Here is a 26,944-nt window from a genome sequence, read left to right on the forward strand (position 1 = left end):
ATAGAAAATAGTCTTTTCTCACAAATGGAACTGGCATGCCATAGACAATGATAGGTAAGCTTCTAGTCTTACACTCGTTTTTTTTTTTTTTTTTTCTCCAAACACATCTATTCATTTTATATGTTTTTTTTTTTTTGTTTGTTTGTTTGCCTTCAATCCTTGAAATGGTAAAATGACTGAAAAAAACTTCAGAGTAAAAAGCACTGGTTGCCCTTGAACATTTGATTGGAAAAACAAGAAGTGTCTATCGGCAATAATTTGATATAGTCTAATCTTTTTTTTTTCTTTTTTTTTTTTTTTTTAGCCTCTGACAACCTTTTTTTCTGTAGAAAAGGATTGAAGAGCTTTGTTTCCAAATGAGACATCCACCATTTGAAAATAAGTGACATCTACTCCTACAACATTATTTATAGCACCAAATGAAAACAAATTATGGAACAATTAGACATAACAGTGGCTAACGTAAGCTGTTGATAAGTTGGTTTTACTTTTGCAGACAGGATACTCCACGATTTATGAAAGTTGTTTTTTTCCTCCACACAAAATGCATCTAGAAATTAATTCTTCAAATGTATACCATCTAAAATGAAAAAAAAAAAAAAAAAAATGGCAAAGTTGAAACATCTGGTGGCTCAGTGAGGCAACCATAAGTCCATAGAATATAATGTATGTATGTAAATTCATCCCAAATCTGCCTCTTGATTTCAAAATGGTAGAGTTACAGATTTCCACAGCTTTTTCAAAGCACCAGACTCCTCTGAAATCAGTTAACATTTTACTCTCCGATGAAGTCCCATTAAGTCCCGTCACAGAGTCTGATGTCCAGAGCGTTTATCCAAGGGCGATCCGCTGAAGATGTCTGGAAAAGTTCACTCTTCGTACAGTTTTGTTTTGTATTGCACTGGTGTGGCATAGACTGTACCATACCAGAGGACTCACATACACTGACCACACACATACATGCATGCACGCACTCATACACACGTACGCACATGCACACACACACACACACACGCACACATACACACACACGCACACACACTCTGTAAAGAAGCTGCCAATGGGCTGCGCTAGTGGTAGAGGCTTGATCGTGGCTGATTTGATTAAGTGATGTTGTAATGAATTCTGAACAAAGAGAGAGAAGCTTCCTAGTCTGCGCCTGTCTTTTGTAACAGCCATAAGCCTAATCGTGCCCAGAATCACAGAGACGCCAGCTGAGCGCTTGCAAGGTGCAGCTGACTTGTCTTTCTTGATATTTGTTACATTATGAAGCATTTACAAAGTTATTAATTCTCACTATTCTGCTGTCTGTTGATAGTGGCTATGCCTAAAAATGTAAAAGGTGGCATGATGATTGACATTATGAAAAGATAAAACAACAAAATACATTTGTAAGATTTGGTTTACTGCTGAATTCAAAACATGCCATTTAGATGTTACTCTCGTTATCGCCTGTGTTTTGTCCCCACTGCTTTTCAATGTGTACCTATAATCTTTGTCTCCTTGTGCTGGGTTAGAGGTAAGCTGAGGTTGCACCTTATCCTATTAATGTCACAGCAATGATACAAATTTACAAAAACCAACCATAACCAAGGGTACAAAGTCATCCATCATTTTGGATAAAACAGATGAGAGGCTACAAAGTGCTTGGTTGATGACAGGGAACCTGTTATCTAGATATGTGTCTTGTCTCCCATAATAGAATATAATAGGGTGCATACAATCTGAGCAGAAGAACGCTACAAATCTTTGGTGTCTGCTACAGTTCAATATGGTGTCCCTTAATTAAGGCTTGGAATATGAAGGGCTAATGAAAACGAAATGATTGAAAACATCTCAAAAATGCCATCCTAGTTCAGGCCTGCCCTCTCCTGAATGTTAGATTGTCTATTTGTGAGGCTACAGAGGGCTGAAACCCATTTGCAATGCTCGGGCCGTCTTTGGGTCACCTCATGTGTTCCTATTGTCCTCACAAGCAGCACAGGCTAACCCGCCATAATGAGGATTAATGCAGGATCAGATTGGAGTTTATGCTTGCCCGGACACACTTCCACTAGTACCACCTGCCTGTTATTGATTGCACTTACTGCGCTGCAATTTGGGTCCAAATCCCTGCACAACCTGTGTGCACCTATGTTAAATAAAAGGATCGAGAAAACAAAGGTTGATGGTGACAAGGGGAGGCAGAGAGACAGTAAAAGGGGGAGGGGGACGGATTTTAGTGAGGCAGGATTGCACTGGAACAGCACAAAGGCCCAAGAGAAGGAAGGAGATGGAGTAATGAAAAAAATGGAGGGAAGGGAGAAAAGTAAGGAAGAGACCGGGGAACACTGAACGCTGTCCTTGTCATGGGCCAGCGATTCTCTCCAAGAATATATTGGTTCTATATTTATCATTATGTTGCCACTGACAACCGGGAATCCTGAAAGGCAGAGGAGGAGGGAAGAATATAGTGCCATTGAGTAATTGAGTCTTACACCAAGTCTCGGGCCTCCACTGAAAATGCCGCTTAAACAACTAAAGATCTAAAGAAACTAAAGAACTAAAGAAAAACAGACAGAATGTCAATATATTCCTGGCACCACCTTCCACTGAATCCCATCAATCATTCAGAACGGTGACACCTGACATATTGTATTGTATTAAATAGCTCAATTGCTGTGTATCATGGTTTGATTGCTGTGACATTTCATAGGATTTGGGGTCGGCCCACCTCCCTTTCCAAACCCCTTGAGAATCCAACATCAAACACACCGCAGCATTAAAATACCAGCTAACCCCCATTTCCCACTTAGCAGACGGGGAGGAATTTCACTGGCAACATTTTTACGCGCACTCGCCCCAGCAAATCCTCCTTCACTTCATTTCACAGCCATTAAAAATTTCCTTAAACAAAGACAATTTTCCTCGAGTTTTCAACATGTTTTTTTTTTTTTTGTCTCTTCTCTCTCAGCAGTGGCGTCCCACATTCCTAGACTCTTCTCATACATCAAGTCTAAATATAGACTAGCACGGCTGCTGATTCAGAGAGGGTATAACAACTAAACGGAAAAGGATGTAGGTGGTAGAGAGAGAGAGGGACAGAGAGAAAGAGATAGAAAGAGAGAGAGAGAGACAGTAGAGGAATGGGTGAAGTGCATTACTGTCCACTGGAATGTATACAAGTGCTAGTCAGTCAGTCACTGGGGATGGGTAGGAGGGCTTGGTGGCTGGGTGAATGTGGCAGGAGGGTCCTGGGTGGGTTCTAGTCATACGGACCCCTCAGTCAGACCCACCAAGGGCAGGGTGGTGGCGTTGTCGGTGGGCTGGGGATCGTCCTGGGGGTGCGAGGGGATGTGGGCAGCGGCAGCCAGACTGGCATAAGGCAGGTGGCAGTCCATGTGTAGAAACGGTGGGTAGTGCTGCCGGTAGCAGATGTAGGCAAACAGCAACCCAATCACTCCTCCGACGAAGGCATCTGCAGCATTATAGAGAGACATATATTTTAAGGCGCTGTATGCATCCACGGATAATTTTAGCTTATGTGGAGGTAGTGGAACCAACACCTGCTCCTAGAATGAACACAATTAATTTGGCATTATTTTAGTATCCTATTCCTGGTAAGCATTTCTTTTTGTGCCTGCCTGGTTGAGGGGGTGATGAATATAAAGAGAAAGAAAAGGCTATAAATCTGTTGCACTGACTGCTGGGCTAAAAATCTTGGATCTGACTCGCTTTCGGACAGGCCGTCTCTGTCACTGTTCACCTAAGCTGAACAGTCCTGCATTATATGTGGTCCCTTTAAGCTATAATATGTCTCATAATGTCACCCTGCCATGGCAAATAATAAGACTATATTGCTTGGTATAGATCATTATGGCATGGTCAGCAAGTAGTTGGGCCTGCTGAGTTTTCTATAATATCAAATCACATTTTTCAGTATGTCATACCATGATATCCACATTTTCTCCTTCTGGGTGAATTGAAATACAATACAACATTGATTTCTACCAGTCAGAAACCATATAATGCATGACCTTCCTTTTACATTGACTTATGTCAACTGAATTTAATACAGTGTGACTTGATGCAGTATGTTAGCATGGTGGCCTCATCGAGACAGTGATTGGGAGCCCAGGCTTTCGTCCCTGAGGATAGAGCGCTCCTCCACAGAGTGCAGGGAGCTGCAGTATATTAGTATCCATCAAGCATGGCTCAGCAGCCAGGCTAATGGGTGCTCCCAGCCTGGGTTTACTCTGAGTACAGATTGGGGCTCCTCAAGTTTAATGGGCTGCACCGCTGCTGCTGTTTGCTTACAGTTTATCTGGGGAGCAGACGTGGGAAAAGACTAAGTGGGACTCAGCAGGTGGTCATTTTTGTGTTGGAAATGTTTGATGTGCTTTTGATCTAAATTAATCCTGAATTCTTTATTTTGTGTATACCTTGCTCCCCGAGAACATATGGTTTTCTGGAAGTAATTAAAAGTAGAACTGTCATCCCATTACCACATCGTCTCTCCTCCCCACACACACACACACACACACACACATATCTCCCTCCCTCCCTCCCTGCTTTCCTCCATCCAAGCCTCATCCCACTTCTTTCTGATTCCATCTGAGGAACAGAGGGTTGAAATTATTCTTTTCTTCCTGGGCTGCATGCTATCTCAAATGCTACCTCGCTATCATCTGAGGCAGCTTTCAGGAAATCAAACCCACTCATCACACTTTAGCTCACCGCAAAAAGCCTTATTACCAAGTCTTTTCACTCTCACTGTGAGACTTGGGCGGGCAAACAAAGCAAGACTTACTGTATTTTGTTTATTTATTTATTTTTTTTTTACCGTTCCTTGGTTTGTCAGCCATTCTGATCACAGCACAAATTTGTGTGATTACAGCAGCATATGATTTGTAATGATGTGTGCATCACCCAGTGTACATCTTATAAATTATTAGCATAGTAATTATAAACCGCGTTCCGAACCAGGTGTGATTCAGACGGACTTCTGCACAGCAATCTTTCAAAGGCTGGCATAAGCAGATTTAACGCTCCATGTATGATGTGCAAGCTTGTGATTTCTTTCAAAGCGGCTCTGACTAATGTGGCAACATGTTATCCAATCTGCACTGTGTGTCCTGCAGTGTTTGAGATGGGGGACTTGCCTTGCCAGTGATGTTTGTAGTCGCAGGTCCGAGACAATGCGATCATCATAGCGCTGTAGAGGGGCAACACCATGGCACACAGACGCCAGCTACGCCCCCGGCCCTGCTCTGTAAAACACTGCAGCTTCCCCGCTAGGTAGAAGGAGGTGAAACCAAGGCCAGAGAATGCAACTGGGAGGCGGGGAACGTGCAGAGAAAGAGAAAAAAAAATGAAAAGAGAGATAGAGAGCACATAATCACACCATTGTATTTATTGTTACAACAGGACGTTTCACACAGTTTGTCTAATTTGAAATGAGTATTTATGTGGTACTTTATTTTCTACTTGAACCCCAGGCCAGTGTTGCACTTGTGACTCAGTGTTCCTCTTTTAAATACTTGAAACACATAAACTTTCTGTTTACTTGTTTATGCTTAAGCTTTTAAATAAGGGAGTGTGCTGAATGGGATTTCTGCTTTTGCTGCGGTATTGAATCAGCAGTGCCAGTGGTGGACAGTAACAAAGTGCATTAACTTGAGTGCTGCTCTTAAGTACATTTTTCGAGTATCTGTACTTTACTTCAGAATTTGTTTTTTTTGGAAACTTATAACTTTTACTCCACCACATTTCAAAGACAAACAAAGACAAACAAAGACAAATATTGTACTTTTGACTCCACTGTGTTTCTATGAAGGCTGTTGTTTCTTGTTACCTTTAAGCATAGCTTTGAAGTCAGCTGTTGAATTTTTTTTTTTTTTCTTTTTCAAAATGCCATTGGCCCCACGCTCTGTTCCTCACGGGAGGAAAAACAATCACACTACCCACTCTCAACCGAGTGTGATGTAAAAGCAGAAATACATCACTGCTTCACGAAAAAGCATGTGCAAGACTGCCGCCTTCAAAGTAAAACGCCCCCATTCCATTCGTTAGGCGCTTACCGAGAGTCACAGCGTTCTGTAAATGAATTCTTAAAACAATACAGCAATGCACTGATACTGAAACAAACATGTAGTTTTGAATACTTAAGTTGTTTTGTTTTTGAAAGAAAGCACTCTAGTACTTTAAGTCAAGTAAAAATTTGACTGAACTTTTATTTGCTGTGGATTAATATAAGAGTATTATCTATTCCTTGAATCAAGTAATGGGGTTGTATACTTTGTCCACCTCTGCAAATCAGCTAATGAGATCATAACATTTCACTGGTGTTGGTATCAGCTACCAAAATTCAGGTATAGAGACGTCCCAGAGGACCAGAGAGTTTGAAGGCAAAGCGAAAAACAAAAGCCCTGTGTGAAACTCAAAGGCAACTCGGCCAGTAGCCCGATGTGCTGAAGGGGTTCTGTCTCTTAGTTGATGGTGAGTATAAGAGCAGCAGCGGCGGTCTAATTATATGAATTAAAGGCGGTGTGATGGAACTGTAGAAGGTGGCGCCGAGACAGGGTCATTAGTTTACTGTCGCAGCATGCCGAACAGCACCCATCAGCACCCATCAGCTGCCCATTTGTCACTCGACCCCGAAACTGGCCACGAATACTAAGGAAGCTGGGACACGTGTGCAGCCTGTAGAGAGAGGAAGAGAGGAAGAATGGTGGGAAGAAAGAGGAGAAAGTCCAGCTGTCCCAGTGGCCAACCTACTGACAGAGAGCAGGGCTATGTGTTTCTGTTAAAGAATTTAGTGCAATATCTTGGATTTCTGATATATCACTCAGATAATTGCCTTTTATTAAAAACTAGTCAGTATAATTCACTCCTGATATGATGAAGTTTTCTTTTTATTTCAAAACTGATCCGTGGTAGTCTATGGGAAGGCCCTATGAAATGATTATGATGTGATATTTTCTTTGGATTCCCCAAAAGTAGGAAGAGGTTTCTATTGTTAGTTGTTGCAGATATTGTTGATATTGTGAGTTTTAATCTCACAATAGAATAAATTCTGTTTTAGAGGGCTTTCCAGAATTCAATTCTGAGGGGGGAATGTGTGCCCTTTTTTTTATATTTGTTGGGCATCAAAATGGGCAAACGTTAAGATAATGAATACTCATCAAATATTGATATTAAACAGATAGTGAATAATTGAAAGATAGTGCTTTCAATTTAAAGATACTTGCCTCAGCACAAAAGTATCAGTATTTGGTATCAGCCTCCAAAATCCCATATTGGCCAAGCCCTTTCCATTACTTATTTTGATTCAGTAGCACCCTCACAGTAGCAGCTTAGAGGAGAGAAAAGCTTGGCTTATCAGGAATGAATGAACACTGCAGGTAGTCTACAGCCCAGCTTCTAAGTTAAGAGTATTGTCCTTAAGTGACACCGTAGGCACTTCTCCGCCAGCGTGCATCACCTCTGGCTGATTTAATCCATGCAATATGATGTAACTCCATGCCATATGATACTATACCATACAATAGCATGTGATATCACACCACACAGCATCAAGGAAGCCATACTGTATCATAGCCTGCTCTGTTGCCTGGGGCACACACCGTATATGTGCATATAATGTACATACTCAAATGACAGCAGGGCAAAAATAGCAGCATATTGCACGGTGTGAAGGCAAAGAGAGAGGGAAAAATTAAGAATTGTATGATAAATTGCATTAGTCTAACTTTAAACAATAATCAAATATATATATATATAAAAAAAATACCTTGTATAACTGAATATCTTGGGGCAAAGATTATGTTTCTAGAATATTTCTATTTGTGGAACTTGTAGGACAGTGATCAGAAATGTGAATCGATTGTGAGTGTTGAGTGTATTATCTCTGTTGTTATGGACTCTGCTTATGGTTTGTTTGTAAGAAGAATGGCAACACATATGTGATGCAATGTGCCAATTAAATTTTCATCAAAGCAAAGTGTCACATAAATCTGCATGTTTTTGTAGGGCAGAAGCGTTCAGTGTGAAGGAGCAATAAACTTACATGAGTTATTTCTTTTAATGTTGTTCATACACATGTAATATGTTATGTTTGCACTGACAAAGCGACTCAACAGCTTGATGACTGCACTGAAAACAATGGTCATATGCAAATTACATGAGCCGGGACATTCTCAGTCTCCCTCATGCATCTTACTACGCACACACATTAACATAATGTATTAAGCCACTGTATTTGCATCAGTAGGATTATGCAATAGATGCCAATAGCAGGTTTAGAGAGTAACCGCTGAAGAATTTTCCTCAGAAGGCAGCAGACGTCGCAACAAGGCCATAGGGCAGAGAGGAGAAACATCACGGTAATGAGTGCACTTTATGCATTTTAAAAGCTTTGAAAAGTAATCCCCTTAAGACAAAACAGAGATGCCTAATGAGAGAGACGGGGCAACAAGCACAGTGCAGTTTCTTATTTCATCTTCAAACACACTCAAGGTTTGATCAAAAAATTTCTAGAGAACAAAAGATCAGATGTCAAGTGCTCAACAATGTAAAAAATGTCAAACTTGGTGAACTTCAGGAACTACAAGGCACTCTTAAAGAGCAGAAATCCTTATAACCAAAATAGGTTTACATCAAGCACCCTTGTGCTGGGGACAAGATTAAAGTCGAAATGCCTTTATTTCAAAATAGGACATAAAATACTGAGTGGGAATCATATAGCATTTTCAAAAGTGAAGCTTTCCTATAATGGAAGAAAATTAGACTGCTTTTGTGTGACATAACTGAATGTGTCCATTCGTCCTTATTTATGCATTTATGCTGAATCTGTATTTGATGGGAGCATCTAATGCACTGTTATTTGTGTGTCTGTACAACCAGGTAGATGCACTCAGACTGAACCCTCTCTCCAGCCACACCCTGAGGAAAATCCTGCATGGTCGGAGCCAGTCGGCAGTTTTATGCCCTAATTTAAAATGCACATTTTTTTTTTCTTATTTTACCTTCTTTCTCTGCAGAAGGGTGCCTGAAATAAACCTTGTATGTCTCACTTATTACTTTGTTCACAAGAACTGTGGGACGAAATGCTGTGATATAGCTTGCACTTACAGAAGCAAATGAGTAATCTGATTTCTGTAAAGACGACATGGCTGTATGTAGACATATGAGAGACAAAAAGCGGAAAAAAAGAGGGAGGATGGATTTCAAGATCTCATCAAAGCGATATCTGATGAATATCAAAACAGTCATTCCACTGAAGGCATATTTCGATACTATGATTATGATAACTAGACTCGATTACTGCATCACCAGCCACAAGGAAATGAATAAATAAATATATAAATGAGTCTGAGTAGTCACACGCAGTTAAAAATAGAAAAGAAAAGATAAGACAAAAAAAAAAAAAAAAAAAAAACCCAGGAGGAAATGAAAATCTCAAACCATATTTTGTGTGAGTCTGGTGTGTATGTGTGTGTGTGTGTGTGTGTGTGTGTGTGTGTGTGTGTGTGTGTGCTGGGAGGGGTTTGGGCTGGTGGTCCCTCAGGGTTAAGCGCAGGGCTCACCTAGCACGTGGATTACAGAGAGAGAAAGCAGCTGCAAGAAGAAAGGTAGAGGAATAACCAGTAAGGTGGAAGTTTCTTAGGTGAACATAAATAAACGAGTCTTGTTTGATTCCCTAGCATGGGAAGGCAAGATAAGGACTTACATTTTAGTAAAGATAACAGACACGCATGTTTTTTCCACAGAACGTCAATTTAATTACAGTTACAGAATTTACGTTTCTCAGTTTTAACGTGCTGTACATTTAGAGCGCTTCTTGCTTGGGACCATTTCAGGTGTGTAGTTGCTGCTTTGTTGTCTTTTTCAATTTAATCCAATCAGTGTTCGTGCAGCCACGAGTAAATTGGGACAACAAATGAAAGCACTTCAACGGGTCATTCATCTATTTGACAGAAATTTCATGAGTGAAGCTACTGCAACAACGGAGCAATATTGGAACAATGAAGCAACAGCAACGTAACAGGGTCGATGTTGGTATTTTCACAACTTTCCACAGGCAATTCTGAAATGTTGCCATCAGCCCAGATTTCCAGGAGAGCCTTCATTGTTATTCCACGTTTGTCCCCGACTCATTTTACATGCACTATAGCGTTCCTGTCTGGCAAGGAGCTTCAGGTGCCAACTTCCACCCTGCATTTTGGTTTGCCTTCCGTCAGATTACAGTGTCACTTGAAACGAACTGTACTGGAGTTCACTTGGGACCAGACTGAGCCCTGTCTCGCTCGGTGTGAACCAGATTTCAAATGCGTGGTCTCACCTCTCTTTCAAAATAAGTCAAGAAGTACGAAGCGATTGCGGTAAATGCACCAGGGTTCGATTGAAACAGACCAAACAAGGCGGGCGTGGAAGTTTCCGGTGCTCTGCTGAGGCTGGAATGGCTTTGACCGGTTAAAGATGGAGGAGGTCTTTTCAACCATCAGGGTGAAATCTGCAGACTGCGCAGGGTGGGTCGGGGATAAATGCATGCTCTGACCCATCAGCAATTTGTTGGTCCAAACCCGCGGCAGACATTAGGCTAATTATTTTAATAACAGAGGACCCTTCAACTTTCTCCCCTTAATTTGTTTTTAAAGTTCCACTTGCCTTTTAAATATCTGACCACACATTGACACACATTACCAACCACACATTGACAGTGAAGGTTGCGCTTTCCGTCTCCCAGAATAAGCCTCCACCTGAACATTATTCCCTCTCTGTCTTACTTCTGTTGTGACCTCTGACCCCTGCAGGCTCATGTGGGATTTCCGTCCAACTCTTGGCAGTAGCGCTGCATATTAACCAGCCACTTGGGCACTGAGGCTGCTTCCTCTAAGTGTCTAACAGGAACTCATTATTATCGTTCTATTAGTGTGCTCCCCAACCTCTTTAGGTAATCCAAGCGAAGACGTTGCAGTGGAGCTGCAAATCTCTCTAAACTCCTAGGATAACATGTCAAACTGCAGTGCATACACTATGAATATGTCCTTTATAAAGTGTATGTGCTGTGTGTAAACAGACTCTGTGGTGTGATTAGCGCTGTATCACAGGACTCAAAGTGTGAATTAAAAAAAACAGAATGTGGATGGCAAGATGGCAGATGGTTTTAAAATATGCTTCTTAATTGAACATTTCTAATGTCTTAATATGCAGACATTATAGGAGAGAATGTGAGATGAATATGAATAAGGAGACAAATTTAGATATTCCAGCTAACACTCTGGATGTGCTTGCTTCACTGTTGTCTTCATTTGTGCACTGGGTCTAGTCGAGTTCGTTTTACCTCTGTTGGTCTCTTCCAGTTTCTTTCAGTCACTCTTACCTACACCTGTCCACTTACAATCTGAGCGGCTCTAAAAAGTTTGAAATGCAATAATGGTTCGAGTGGTTTAAAAAGGCTGTCACCAAACAATAGCTTACACTGTTGATTGCACAGTAGCCTAAACTGATCATAAAATGTTGGTTTTGAATGTGCAGTTTGGGTGATGTTTTCAGCATGCCGATCACTCAGTGTCCTTTTGGGAGAGTTAAGCTGCCTGCAAATGCACAGCAGTTTCTTTTAACTATTGTCAGTGTCGCAGGCTTCAACCCAGCCAGAGGCGACGTAATGAGGGACAGTCCCATTATGTCCAGATGTCATTTTGAATGAGACTGTGTGTACTCCATGAGTCTGCCTCTATTCTCTGACCACTGCTACATTCATTTGGGTAGACGCTCTGCGATACACACAGGGTCCAACAGGCACCGTGCTGGTGAAAGGGAATACAGACAGGAAATTGGATTTCTTTTTCTCTGTAGACATGGTGGCATATGGGTGCTCCCCTTGTCCCCAACGTACGGCTCTCTCAATCACGGTCTGACTCACACCGCAACACCATAAGGCCATTAGAGCTTCCTCGCAGATGAATGCAGCGCATATGCAGCGGTGTAGCACATTACAGAGCAATCTCCCTCTCTGCCATTTCTAATGGGACGCAGCTAGCACTTCAAAGAGCTACTTTCTCAAAGCAAGGTGTCTGAGAAGCTGTAAGTATGCAACTTTAATATTATGCTCAAACATCAATTTGAAATGAGTCTCAGCCATGAAATTGTGTTCTTCTTGAACGTCAATAAAAATTTCCACTGCGCTGTCTCCTACCTCGCTTTACAAATGAAGCACACGTTCATTCGTTATGATGTGTTGTGATATGACATATTTTCACTCAGAAAGTCCAGGTAATCCCATGTCTGATTTTCTGCCGTACATATAGTTAATGAGTTCGAGCTGGTCACACTCTAGGCGGGATTACAAACACACACAAACCATGGCCAAGGCCAAAAATAAAAACAAAACAAACAAACAAACAAAAAAGAAACAATTCTCTCTCTCTCTCTCTCTCTCTCTCTCTCTCTCTCTCTCTCTCTCTCTCTCTCTCTCTCACACACACACACACACAAACACACATTCAGACAGGGGATGAAAAGGCTCAATATCTCTTGCAATACCTTGATCCTGGTCAAACGTACCCTCCACACAGATTGCAAAACAAAGCCTTACATTATCAGTGTAATGAGAATAACAAAATGAGGTTAGCATGTTTATAGCACCAAGGATTGTCACTTTTATTTAAATCTTTGCCAATTAAATGTTTCACTTGGATGCAGTCATTTCCGTATTTACCCGTTTCTCCGGCTCTTGCTGTTCTCATGAATTCTGCATAATTATCTTGTTTACTGTCAGTGTGTATCTACCGTGAAAATGTAATAATGTAAGAACAAAAGGAAACAATAATGCAGTGTAAGTTTTGGAGCAGCAGAAGCAGTTCAAAATACCAAATTGCACGCAAACAGTTGAAATACCATTAAGCCAGTGCACAACAAATTGCATAATATAAATTCTTATATTTTCTCCTTTTTTAAAAAACAGAACAGAAAGCCCACCCTAATTCCACCACAAGTATTTTAGACTTTGCAGTTGTAAAAATGAGCATAATGATACTAATTACAGATAAGTGGAGAGAAAAATAACCTTCAAAGCATAAACCAACATTTGAACCCATGCAAAACTATGTGTTATTATGTACAATAGCAGAAAGTCCATTATCTCTTGTGTTTTCTAAAAGTTTTCTTTCCTAAATGCAGTATTTATAAATCCGATAACATATTTATTAGGTTTTAGTCACCACTATTAACATCTTTATGGCCCACAGCATACACCCCATACACACTGCCAAACATTTATCTGTTGGACAACAGGAAAACGTGTGAATTATTTAAGACGGTGCTGGCCTCAAAACAGCTTGGAAAGCAATATGTTGTAAAAGCTGTCTTGCGTTGGTTTGCACAGCTGAGCAATCAGGATGAAGCTAGATGAGGCTGAAAGCGTGGCGCTGCATCCAGCTCTAGAGCCAAGTGATCAGAATCAAACACTTCACTAAATAAACCAAACTCATAAGCTTCTTTAAAATCTGCCTCAGGATGCGTGAATTGAGTGACAGCTCTTTCCGACATGCTGTAATTAGCGAATATCTTTGAAGAGCGGCAGCAACATGACCACTTTGAATTGGGAAATTGTCCAATTAACACTTTGTACATGCTTCAAGGCGCACATAGTGGGTTATTTCCTAGTTAGTGAAATGTCAAAACGTCCAGATCAGGCTTAGTAAATAGCTACAGTTGTAAGAGTTTTAATGAGCTAGCATGTGAGTCCCAGTATCTTTTGGCTGTGTGTTGCCAGTGCTGGAAGTAGCCTAGTTGGACTGATGAGTGTTACTCACAGGAGGAGTGGCTGCTGGGGAAACTCTTGCGTCCCTCAGAGACTAAATCTGGCTCTCCGGTGCACAGCATCTTAGCATTCATCTGTCCATCTGGGAAGCAACGCTGGAAATAATCCGGCCTTGGCCTGGAAAACAAATAAAACCCAAAAGATGGTTTCCATGTTCTAGGTAAAAACACTTCCACACGCTTGACAAAAATGGGTTTATGTCCTGGGTATATTCATGAATACAACATGAGATGGTGTGTTTTTGTCTGCCTGGCTATAAATTTAGTCTGTCGAAGCTGAAAAATGTGAAATGGAGCCTGCAGAGCCAACAACTAAACATTTAGTGTCACTGATAAAGCCAGTTTAACTGCTCGACTTTGTTTATCGTACCTGCCAACAATCAACTTGATGGTATTTGTGAAGACTCCATTCAGGGCCAGAGCCAGGGACACCGCTGCAAACACAGACAAACACACATCTTACAAAGACGTCAGTGGCATTAGCATGGTTGTTCAGGTGGAACAGACAAAGTTGACACGGCACTGTACAGCTCATTCAATTCACAAATAAAGATTCATGGGGGAAATGCCAAGTCTCCACCGAACCATCCATGCAATAAACGTTCTGGCATGTTGCCTGCTTTTCTGACATAATACATAAATAAAACACCAAATTGCATGATCGATGGCATTTGGGAATCTCCGAGTCAACAGGAGGGATAGCAATCTTGTCAAGATTGTACATTATTGCATGTTGTATGCTATCTATGATGGATAAAACCGCTTCTTGTCATTCTCAACAGCGACAGAAGCAAGATATACTGATAACTCAGGATTCAAAGACAGAGCAAGAGTCATACACACACGCTCATGCACACAGGAAGTTGCCCTATGGACCCTTTCATCTACAGCAGGATCGCATCCCTGGAGCTCTGATTTACTCCACTGCTCCCGTTGCGCCTCAGATTCTGTAATCATGACTCTGTTCCATCCCTACAGCAGATCCAGCTGAGTGTGAGCCGTAATTCAAACAGGAGTGACCAGAACGAGGTGGAAGTTGTCCTCATTAGCCAGTTTTTATGCCTGCAAACATCTATCATGTCTCTTTAATAGGGTGGGAAAAGTCCAGGAAATATTCCTTCAGTAGTGGTGGTGGCCTGCCACTATTTGGAGCCTACCCTCGCTGTGCAGTAATTGATGCGTCATTAATGGATTTATCCTCAGTTAAGTTTTGTTAATAGCGAGAATCTAGCCTACAGTCAGTTGGCAGGTGGGTGCAGCTCTGTAACTGTACATACATTTAATTAGCTGCATAGGAAACCACCGGGGCTCATTATTAGTCAAAGTGCCAGCCCCCGCGGGTTAGCTCCAGTCGTCTGCAGGCCAGCTGAATTCACCCCACATCCCTAGTTCGCAGCTCTATTATCTCCCTGGCCTGCTAGGAGGAGCACAGTGTCAGTGTTATTTTACAGCTTGTTAATCTGGGCAAACTCCATACAGATCAGATGAAGGCCCGGAATGAGACATGTTCCATTTGACCGGCTCAATTAGCTCATAAGCTGAAGCAAACATGGGACATCAATTTGCAATGTGTTTCCTTTCTCGGGCCCTCCTCTGTAGGAAGAGGTTGAGCACTATATCTCATCATGGCAGCTTGTTAGAGAAACTGCATTTTTCTTTGTAGGTGGTGCTGTAGCTATATTCTTATGTTGCCCAACCGTGGCGAAAGAGTGCCAAAGGTAATTACGAGATAAAATAGGGTTGCTGCCATTTCTTCCATTCTCGTATATCCCCAAGAAATTGTCTGAATGGAAAATGGATTGCTTGGATTGCTCATGATGTCAGACCCATCAACAAGTCCTTGGCTTCAAACTTCCTGGTAAACCAAGTGGGTGGCAGCATGGTAAACAGAAGGTCAAGGGGTTTGGTCCTGCATGACCTAATGCACCTGACCTGCGCAGGAGCAAGCCACTGAGAGCCATGATTCACCAGTCATTATGTACACAAACCAACACAATAGGTAAAAGGGAGCATTGGCAATTCATGGAGAGTGTGCTATTATCATTGCAAATGAAAAAACAGCTGACTGTGCTAGTGGTTTCAAAAACATCTCTATAAGCATTTTGCATATAGATCTTGTGCAAATGTCAGTGGTTTGCAGGTTTGAACATGCAATATATCATGTAATTTAGGCTTTGCAATCAATTCACAAACATGTCATATAGTATATTCCCTTGTAGGACAAATAATGCCAACAAAACCTGTGAGGAGGTCATTTCGTTTGCATAGAGGGATCACACTGGTTCACAGGCCCAAAGATTACATCAGGTGATTTGACTGATTAGTTCCTCCACTCTGGTTGGAGGTGCGTTAATCAGTGAAATCACCTTGTGTTCGTTTGGAATCAAACCCTCAGACTCTTGGCCCTTCGTGGGAAATCGTTTGAGACTCCTGCTCATAATAGAGGCAGGCATACAGTGGTTGCCAGCAGATTAGGCTAGCTGAGGAACAGAGAGAATATTTTCCATCAGAGAACTTCTGTTCTTGCCCCTCAAGAGGGAGTCTGAAATTATTCAGAGATTCTGACTTGGTGCTCAGTGAAAATATATTCTCATAAATATAAAAGACGACAGGCATTTGATGGATCTGTGTACGTTTTAGTCACATTTCTGTGCCATGAAGTGTGACCAAGTTACCCAAGTGTTCAGCACAACATGTCATATGGAGTTAGAGGAGAACTGCAAGCTGTATGTGGCCAGTCACTGTTATCACGATCTCTCAATCACAAATGTTTGTCAGATATATTTAAGTTGATAAATATTAGGCAGGTATGTGCTTTAAATGTGCAGCCTCTATTTTTCAGCTGTAATGTATATTTTCCCAGTAAAATGCAAAAGTCATCCATATGGATACATTATTTAAATACTGTGCAACTAGGACCAAGCTGTTGCAAAATAGACATATGAACAAAAATATGCCTTTGTGCACGCCAGACTGGTTACTATTAGGTTATGCCATACTGCGTCAAAGTTTTCATTCTCACAGCTCTATTCTAAAGTTTGTGTTTCTACTCTACATCTGCATCCAAGAACTAAGTTATCATCCCCTTTCCAAAGGTTTTCCCAAGAGAAACATCTGAAGGATAATATATTGTAATTACATTAGGCATATGGCTACAACAAACAAGATGATGTGATGAGCAGAAGCAAGGCTGTGCTCATTGTTTTAGTGAAATGTGGCAGCGGCAGGACTAGAAACATTTTCTTTGAAATACAAGTGAATAAATAAAAAAAAAGAACATCCCATCACCAAATTTATGTATGGGTAGTTTAGGTAAATACTATGCAGTCATTTAACCAGAATAATCAGCCCACACTAACAGCTCAATCAACCTGCTGCCTTAATGGTATTATAGCTGACATATAAACATAGACATTTGGCAATTTGTGGGCGCAATGACATTCTGTGGGTGTTTTTTTTTCCTTGATCACTTGATTTACATAAATATTTTAGTCAACAGGACGCGCTTTGTTCCTGCAGCTAAGAAGTGATTTGCTCGAGTTACTCGCTCTTGCAACGCCATCATGGTGAATCATGGCCTCAGGCTCTATCAGTTCAAAAAAACACTGCTCTGTGGCTAAGCGTAAGCAAGGGTGAAAAGGTAAAGTGCACTGACAAAAAAAAAAAAAAAAAAGACAAAGAATATGTGCAGGGCCATCCTCAAACGCCATCACTGTCTCTGGCTGCTACAGATGGGGCAGCAGTCCAAGCGCTGCATTCAGAGGAAGCGTTCTCCAACTTATTGAAATTTAGGATTAGACGCTGTGCACACAACAAAACAATGATGCAGCACTATGTTGCACACTTGGATGTAATAAATGGACTTCCAGGCGTGCATGAATTTTTTGACGTTTCTTTACTTCCAACACACTGGAAAACACACAGACACACGCACATCAGCAACTTTGCTGCTAGCCGCAGGCTCTCAATACACTGAATACAGCACACTTACACTCCACATTCACCCCGCAAAATACAAACATATTCCCCATATTCTGCACATTCACTCGTATTTTAGTCGGACAGCTACATTTCCTTAAACACATTATACACACATTATACATCTGCGTCACTGTTTTCATACACTTTTATGCCACTTTAGCTTACCTGGAAAACACACAGACACACGCACATCAGCAACTTTGCTGCTAGCCGCAGGCTCTCAATACACTGAATAGGGAGCAGCCGCCCGCACCTTCTTAAAGGACCCCTAAGGACACCTGGCTGCCCAAAGTGCCTGTGTGAGCTTTGCTCATTGTAACCATCCATCAATCAACTAAAATACTACTTTTGACAGAGCAGATGACAGAATATCAATCCCACAAAATAATAAACTCAAATAATAAAAATAATGAAAATAATACAGGGTGATGGGGGGGGTGCTCAGTCTCTCTTAAAATATGTCATGTGTCCCACACTCTCCCCTCCAAAATGAATGTCGTCCCGACATTATAGATTTCCCAAAGTCTTATGTCTTTAACTGGTGAGTCGTAGAGGTAGGTTATACGGGAGTCAGTCTTTAGAGATACTCTCTGTACAGCAACAGTCTTTGACATGACACGTATCTCCCTCTTCACGTCATGTGTCAGCAATAGACACCACTGGCCAGGTGATATCTGAAGTGCCACTCCGCTACTTATGCGGGCTATGCATCTCATACTGAAGGGTTTTGATCCTGCTTCTACCCCACAACCCATTACACAGACCCACATGTACTACTGTATGCCTCACACATATTCCAGTATCTTTCTATGTGTTAGTAGTCTAAACTCTGGTACTTTACTTTTTAACAAAGATAAATCACTGCATGAATTTTCCAGTTTAACTGTAACATTAAATACTACTATGAACTCTCTTTTAGCTTGTCACAACAATAAATTCAACATGTGACTATGAACTTGTGTCTTTAACTTTAAACTGTAGCTATCACTTGTGTCTGTGTGTGACTGATGGCTGACCTAATATGTCATAGGTGAGTGTCTCTGGTGGATTTCTTTTTCTAAAAGGATACTTTCTCATGGGAGGTGACAGCGGCTCAGGGTCCCCCTCATCTGGTTCATCAGATGACGACTCCTGTTCAGAGTTTGGCTCGCCTGCTTCATCAGATGACGCCTCGGGCTCTGCCTCTGCCGTGTCTCTGCTCTCCACCTCTGGCTCCATCCTGCCTTCATCATCCTCCTCTGGACACTCCTCTTTGTCACCATCTTGCTCCACTTCTTTAACAGCTGCTTGTGGCTGGAATTCCTCCGCTTCCACTCTCAGCTGGCTCCTGGCCTGGTCCAATGGCTCTGCTAGTCGCGTGGCAATGGCCCTCCAGTTACTGTCATCCTCCGAACTACTCTCCAGGTCTCTCTCCTTCTGTTTTGGATGTCTTTTCTTTTTCATATCTGTAACTGGGTTTCTCTTTCTCAGTTTCTTTTTCTCCTGCTTGTCTTCTTCAATAGGCAAGAAGTCGCATGGCAGTAGCAGGTTTCTGTGCAGAACTCGGGTCCTTCCTGGGCCTGTCTCAGGTTGTACTTCATAAACAGGGCTGTCCTGGTGCTTCCTCTTGGTCACCACATGGACTTGCTCCTCCCAGTAAGATCTGAGCTTTCCTGGTCCTCCTTTGTCTCTGAAGTTCCGCACCAGTACTCTGCACCCTGGCTGTAGTTCTGCTCCGTATGTTTTCCGGTCATACTGTTTCTTGGCTCTATTTTGCCCCTTTTGTACGGTCTCTGATGCCAGCCTGTATGCCTCCTGCATCCTCTTTCTCCACTTGCTGGCATAGTCCTTCTGAGATGCGCTCTGGTCACATGGAGTCAGCCCAAACATTATGTCGACAGGGAGCCGGGGGTTTCTACCATAGAGAAGGTAATATGGGGCATAACCTGTCGCCTCGCTGCGCGTACAGTTATATGCATGTACAACCTTGGCCAACGAGCTCTTCCAATCTGATTTCGCTTCTGCAGTCAGGTTTCTAAGCATGGAAAGGAGTGTTCGATTGAACCTCTCTGCTTGACCATTTCCAGCTGCATGGTAGGGTGTTGTGCGTGAGCCTTGGATTCCACTGTATTTTTCCAGCTTTGAAAACAGCCTGTTTTCAAACTCTTTGCCCTGATCGTGATGCAACTTGGCCGGAAATCCAAACTTGAGCACAAAATCTCCAAAGATCTTTTCAGCGGCAGTTTTTGCTGACTTGTTGGTACATGCATAGGCCTGGGCAAAGCGTGTGAAGTGGTCTATCACAACCAAGATGTACTCATATCCTCCTTTACAGCTTTCCAGATGCAGGAAATCTATTGAGACCATCTCAAAGGGGTATGTGGTCACTATATTAACCAGTGGTGCTCTAGTCGGCTTGTTTGGACACTTCCGTTTCAGGCAGCTACACACCTTGGTCACATAATGGTCCACATCTCTCTGCATATGAGGCCAATAGAATCGATCACGGATCAAGCTGAGTGTCCGCTCCACTCCGAGGTGCCCCATTTCCTCATGCAGCTCCCGGTAGATCAGCTGGTGGAATGTTTTAGGTAGCACCAACTGAGCTCGAGCCACTGACTTTCTATACAGGATACCATCCTCGTTGACAAACAGCTTGTTTCTCTCCCTTACAAGAACAGAGATGTCATCACGCCGGTCTCTTCCTCCCAGACGAGGCCACTGTCCTGTCATGACGTACTCTCTCACCTTGCCAATGACTGGATCATCAACTTGTGCTTTCTTAAGGGTCTCCATGGAGATTTCTGCCACTGGGGGTGCTACTCGTTCCTGCGCTACATCAGTACATGCTGCAGTGATAGTGGCTGGACACATCCAGGGCTCATGTTCGAGGGACTCAAGTTGGAGTGCCTGTGTGACAGTTGTTATCACTTCTGGCTCCATTCCATCTGAGCATGTGCGCATGTACTGCTCCATGTCAAGCGGCATTCGTGACAAGCCATCTGCATCTCCATTCACTTTCCCGGGCCGATACTTGATTGAGAACTTAAAGTCTGCAAGCTCAGCAATCCACCGGTGTGTTGTGGCATTCAGCTTCGCTGTAGTCAAGACGTAAGTCAGAGGGTTATTGTCAGTGTACACCGTGAATGAAGGTGCATAGTACAAATACTCACGAAACCTTTCACAGATTGCCCACTTCATTGCTAAAAACTCTAACTTGCCAGAATGGAGGTGGTAATTCTTTTCGGGAGCAGTTAGTGTTCTCGACCCATAACCGATGACAACCAGCTTGCCTTGTTGTCTCTGGTACAGAACTGCACCCAGCCCCTCCTGAGAGGCATCACAGTGCAACACAAACGGCTTCTCAAAGTCGGGGTAACCTAGGAGTGGTGGACGTAACAGGCACTCTAGAAGCTGGCAGAGCACTTCCTGGTGTTGTCCTGTCCAGGTGATCGGCTGGCTAGAGGATAGCTGATCTGACCTTTTGTGTTTCCCCTTGCTCTTCCTTGCACTTGATACTTGGGCCTTGCTCTCTGGCGTTTTCTCAGTGGTTAACAGACTGTACAGTGGCTTGGCAATGCGTGAGAAGTTTGGAATGTATGGGCGGTAGTATGACAGGAACCCTAACATTTTCCTCAAGTCTCCCACAGTCTCAGGTTTGCGGTCTTTGAGTGCTTGTACTGGTGCTATTTCAGCTGGATCCATGCAGTAGCCATCTTTGGATACAATCTTCCCCAGGAATTTCACCTTGTCTTTAAACACTTCACATTTTTTTGCTGTCAGTTTTACTCCATGTGTTTGATAGCGACGTAACACCTCTCTCATATCACGTAGATGGTCCTCAAACGTCCTGCTGTGGACAAGATTGTCATCCAGATAAGGCTGAGATGTCTCATCTCGCAACCCTGCAAGGCATTCCTCCATACTGCGCTGAAATTCTGCTGGAGCCGAGGACAGGCCGAAAGGGATCCGCACCCACTCATATAAACCCCAAGGTGTTATGAAGGCTGTGAGTGGTCTGCTACTCTCCTCCAGGAAACCCTGATGATACGCCTTGCCCTGGTCCAGTACAGAAAACCACACACTTCCACTCAGGCTGTTCAGCATATCCTGCACTCGGGGGATGGGGTGGCGGTCAGGGATGGATTTTTGATTCAGTTCACGATAATCCACACATAAACGCAAACTCCCATCCTTCTTGCGCACGCAGACTATTGGTGATGAGTATGGGGACCGGGATTTTTGAATCCATCCTCTGTTCAGCAGGTCCTCCAAATACTCCTTCACCTCCTTGTGGAGCGGCTTGGGTACTGAGGTGTAGGTGCGTCTTACTGGAGTTGTGTCACTTAGCCTGATTTTCAACTGTAAAGATGGAATGCATCCCACATCATTCTCATCTTTTGAAAATGCTGCACATTCTTCTCTGAGCATCTGCCTCACCTTTTGCTGCTGGTCTGGAGTCAGATGATTAACTGACACTGGAGGGTCCCATGAATCATGTGTGCACGTGTCCAACTGTCTGTGTTCCTCTTTGTGCTTTTCAGGGGTGCTGGCTATGTCGGCTGTGGGTTCACCCTCAGTGGATGTTTTGGTGGTGTTTTCACTAATACTAGCTGGTCTTACATCCACTGGATAAATAGCCTTCACTTGCTGGAGCTGTCCCAGCACTGTGCGAGGGGTGAGAGTAATGTCATGGTTGCTATCATTAGTGACCGGAATAGTCACCCGAGACCAGTTTCCCTTCTGCAGGCATATGGCGGTTTCCTGAATATTCAATCCCTCTGGCCATTTTGGAATGTCCTCCGGTTCAAAAAGGACTTCCTGTTTTGTGGAAAGGGGACCTGTCCTCACACTGCACTTAACCTCCTTGGTCTGCCCTGCAGGGATTATTGTCTTTAATCTTCCCACTTTTACCACACCCTCTTTGTCATTCTGGTCACAGCTCTGCACTATGTGAATCAGCACATTTGCTTTTTTACAGTCAATAGAGAAAGCGTCTCTTACCACAGCAGGTGTAACCTCTGGATGCTGTTCCATTCCATTCATCACCAGATGCTCAATCACATTGTAGCCAATAATTGGTGGCTCTGCTACACCGGGCTCATTGGAGACCAGCACTGGTACTGTTAGCTCTGGCTGTGGGCTTCTTTTTGATCCAAGCTTGAACTTTAGCTCGACCCAGCCAGCAAAAGGTATGACTGTCTGGTTTGCTGCTTGGCCAACAAGTGTCTCATCCTCACTCAGGAGTTCATCCAAGCTCCGTAACCGGATGTGTGGGAAACAGGACTTTCTCCAGCTTTCATTAATGATTGTGACCTGTGAACCTGTATCCCACAATGCTTGTGTTGCTACTCCCTCAAAAAAACAATCCACCATGCACTTCTTACCGATGAGGGCTTTCAGCTTGGCTTGGCGACGTAAAGAGAGATGACTGGCATAGGCAACACCCACAATCTGTTCAGCCTTCTCACTTTTCTGTAACTCCGCCTCCAGCTGCCTGATTCTCTCACACAGAAGCTCATGCACCTTGTCATCTGGTTCAGCTTGGCTTGAGGCTGATGATTTTGGGGGTGCAACAGCCTGAATTGTCACCTTCATGCCCTCAAGTTTCCCAGCCAGCTTCCTTTGTCCTCTGCAGCCCCTTGAGAAGTGCCCAGACAGTCCACATTTAAAACAATGTTCACACTGGTCACCTGTTCCCTGCTCCTGGCACACTTTGCATCCTCTCTTAACACTCGTTCTCACTTGGTGGGTGGGGCCTGGAGAGTTAGCAATGCTTTTCCTTATCTCAGCCATTTCTTCTCTCAACAACCTGACGGTTTCATAAAGGTCGGAGTCTCTTGAACTGGTGACAGCAGGTGTTTTACGACTCTTAGGCTTCACAACTTCAGCTGACTGTTCTTGAACACCCACCCTGGCTTCGGCTGTACACTGATTCTGCTGACTGCTCTGCGTTTCTGTCTGCATTTCATTTACTTTAGGGACTCTGCAGCTTGTGTTTTTTCTTTGTTTGGATTGTCTTTCTGATTCAACACTAGCTGCTTCATTCATTCTGTCGATGAGTACTTCATCTGTCACTCTCTGATCATCAAGGTAAGGCTTTAGCTGAAACTTGATATGATCACTTAACATCCCAGTACTCACTGACCTCAAGAATTTCTTCTGGATGAGCTCGGGACTGTACTGTTCATCGGATCCCACTTCTCTTGAAGCAAGCAACAGCCTCTCTTTTAACTCAATTGCTCTGAAGAGGAAGTTTTGAGGGGACTCACGACTGTCTTGTGTTATGTTTACTAGTTTGTGATACAGGTCTGTAGAGCTGTCCTCTTTGAAATGCCCCTTTAATATGGTCTTTAACTGAGAAAGGGTCAGGTCACTTTTTATCTCCAGCATATCACGAATACTCAAACCTGGACTGATTGACTTGATCACGGCTTCCACCACTTCAGCCTCACTGTGTCCTTTATTTAGGCCTCTCTCAATCTGATGCATCAGGTTTGTATAGGAGAGTCTGTCTTTTTGTCCCTTCTCCCCAATTTGACCACAGATCTTGAATTCTCTCCTTATTGTTACTTCCGGGAGCCGATTCACTGCTGTAGGCATCACATTCTGTGGGGCTGAGGCCTGGCTTAACGATGCATTGTTCACTTTTTCACTCAGCCGCCTCACTTCATCCTGCAGAGCTTGGCTATTTAGCTGGAGCTGTGAATATTTTTCTGCTAAGCTACTTTCTTCAGCTGTGTTTTCGCTGGTTGGTGCTGTGCTTTCTGTATTTACTTCATTGTCCTTATTTTCTGTAATTTGCTCAACTCGTTTCAATACTGTCATCAGATGATGCATTGCAACATCCTGTTCCTCATCATTAATTACACTGTCCATAGATTCTGTGATTTTTCTGATTAACGCTCGCCTTGTGATGACATTTCCACTCGGGATTTTAGCTTCAGCACATACCACTTTGAGCTGGTCCAGTTGCAACAGCCATAGTCTCTCGGACACGGTCTCTGCCAACTCCTCCAGATCCATTGTGTTTGATGCGTCCGCGACTCCGATGCTGCGCGCACTCGCTGTCAATCAAAGGTAATCCCGATTTACGTCTTTTTCACACAGACCGCGACGTTAATCATCCCAGCGGTGCCTCCAATTTTTGTTGCACACTTGGATGTAATAAATGGACTTCCAGGCGTGCATGAATTTTTTGACGTTTCTTTACTTCCAACACACTGGAAAACACACAGACACACGCACATCAGCAACTTTGCTGCTAGCCGCAGGCTCTCAATACACTGAATACAGCACACTTACACTCCACATTCACCCCGCAAAATACAAACATATTCCCCATATTCTGCACATTCACTCGTATTTTAGTCGGACAGCTACATTTCCTTAAACACATTATACACACATTATACATCTGCGTCACTGTTTTCATACACTTTTATGCCACTTTAGCTTACCTGGAAAACACACAGACACACGCACATCAGCAACTTTGCTGCTAGCCGCAGGCTCTCAATACACTGAATAGGGAGCAGCCGCCCGCACCTTCTTAAAGGACCCCTAAGGACACCTGGCTGCCCAAAGTGCCTGTGTGAGCTTTGCTCATTGTAACCATCCATCAATCAACTAAAATACTACTTTTGACAGAGCAGATGACAGAATATCAATCCCACAAAATAATAAACTCAAATAATAAAAATAATGAAAATAATACAGGGTGATGGGGGGGGTGCTCAGTCTCTCTTAAAATATGTCATGTGTCCCACAACTATAACATCTTGCATTCAGTAGATGAGTAATATTGTTTGTGCTGTGTAACCAAGATAAACAAAAACAGCCACTGCAGTGTCATTCTGTTTTATCTTTTATCCTAACTGATAGGAAATCATGCAATTAGTCGGGTACTGATAACAGCATATTAGACAGCTGTACTACTGGAACACTATGTTCCCTCTATTCAAAAGGAAAATAAAAGGACAAAAAGATGGAAAAATGCACTGTATAAAAAGTTAAATGCCCATATGATTTTACACGGGTATAAATCTACCTCAATCGCCTTAGTTTATGCTAGATCAGTTATATCAGTATTAAAATTTGTTCCATATATTAAAAATTATAGGACCTTGGGGGACAACTTTGAACTAAATTAGTGGGAGCACAGGAACAGGCACTTATCACTGAGGTGATTATATCTTGAGAAAGACCAGGAAAGCGGACAGATCAACGCGTAGCTTGGAAACCACACAAGTTCAGAATTATGCTCTTGTCGAAGCTTGCTACAATAAGCTGCTTTCCGTGTTTTTCTTTTGTTGTTGTTGTTCTCCTTCTGAATGATGATGTTTTCCTGTGCCGCAATAAAACCCAGTAGCAGTGCTGCTCTGCGGGCTGTAATGGAGCTTGTTAAATGCTACACAGGACTGTAATCTCTACACTGATGCACTGAGCCACCCTCGCTCCACCCTCTTCATCTTTCTGTGTCTCTTTAATTGGATTTGTGTTAAACTTTCTTAATGCTCTCTGATGTGCCTCAGCCTCTACAGGCTGCCCAACCCAAGGGAAATGGCGAAAGGGAAAAAATCAACATGAAAGAAATGCCCAGACTGCTCGTTGAGACTTAAACAAATAGCATGAAATTTTAAGTGGATATAAATACTCATAGCTGATGCAATTATGATTAGTTTCTGGAATGCCATATTGGCTATAATAATGGAACAGACAATTGAATGATCTGCACCATTAAGCACAAATTCAGCAATAAAGTGGAACTGGATGTACAGTTATACCTTGCTTCCAGGCATGAGGATTAGATAACAGATAGTTAAGAGCAGGATACTAGGAAAGAGATAAAGCTTTTGAAGGTTGTTTATTTGCATATCAACTGGTAGCTGCTTAAAAAAAAAATAGTAATTGTCCAGCAGCACTGAAGTGCAACGCTATTACCTGCTGACCCTTGATTTTCTTTTCCCAAGCAGGTTTGCAGACAAAAGCTTCACCTAACATTCAAGTAACTGCCTTCACATACCTAAACATGCCTCTTTGATCTCTGTTTTGTCCGTCCGTCGGATTATCTTCACCACAAATATCACTGCCAACGGGGTGAGGAAGGAAATGGCCTGCGAGGAAATAAAGACAAAAACATGTAGAGTTATTGCACTGACATTAGAGATGCTCGAGAGCA

At 42.8% G+C, this 26,944-nt stretch overlaps 1 protein-coding gene across 1 annotated transcript in view; it reads right to left on the reverse strand.

The window, feature by feature from the left end:
• Positions 1–234: 234 nt before the first annotated feature.
• plpp4 (phospholipid phosphatase 4) overlaps positions 235–26,944 on the reverse strand; it is a 59,805-nt gene continuing 33,095 nt past the window's right edge. The window contains exons 3-7 of the mRNA XM_030069871.1: positions 26,789–26,879; positions 14,174–14,237; positions 13,797–13,921; positions 5,142–5,312; positions 235–3,457 (exon numbers count right to left, since the gene is read on the reverse strand). Of these exons, the coding sequence (XP_029925731.1) occupies positions 3,249–3,457; positions 5,142–5,312; positions 13,797–13,921; positions 14,174–14,237; positions 26,789–26,879 (660 nt within the window). The 3' untranslated portion in view covers positions 235–3,248. The remainder of the gene's footprint in view (positions 3,458–5,141; positions 5,313–13,796; positions 13,922–14,173; positions 14,238–26,788; positions 26,880–26,944) is intronic.

This window comes from Myripristis murdjan, chromosome 15 (genome assembly GCF_902150065.1).
Source record: "Myripristis murdjan chromosome 15, fMyrMur1.1, whole genome shotgun sequence".
Classification (NCBI taxonomy): Eukaryota; Metazoa; Chordata; class Actinopteri; order Holocentriformes; family Holocentridae; genus Myripristis; species Myripristis murdjan.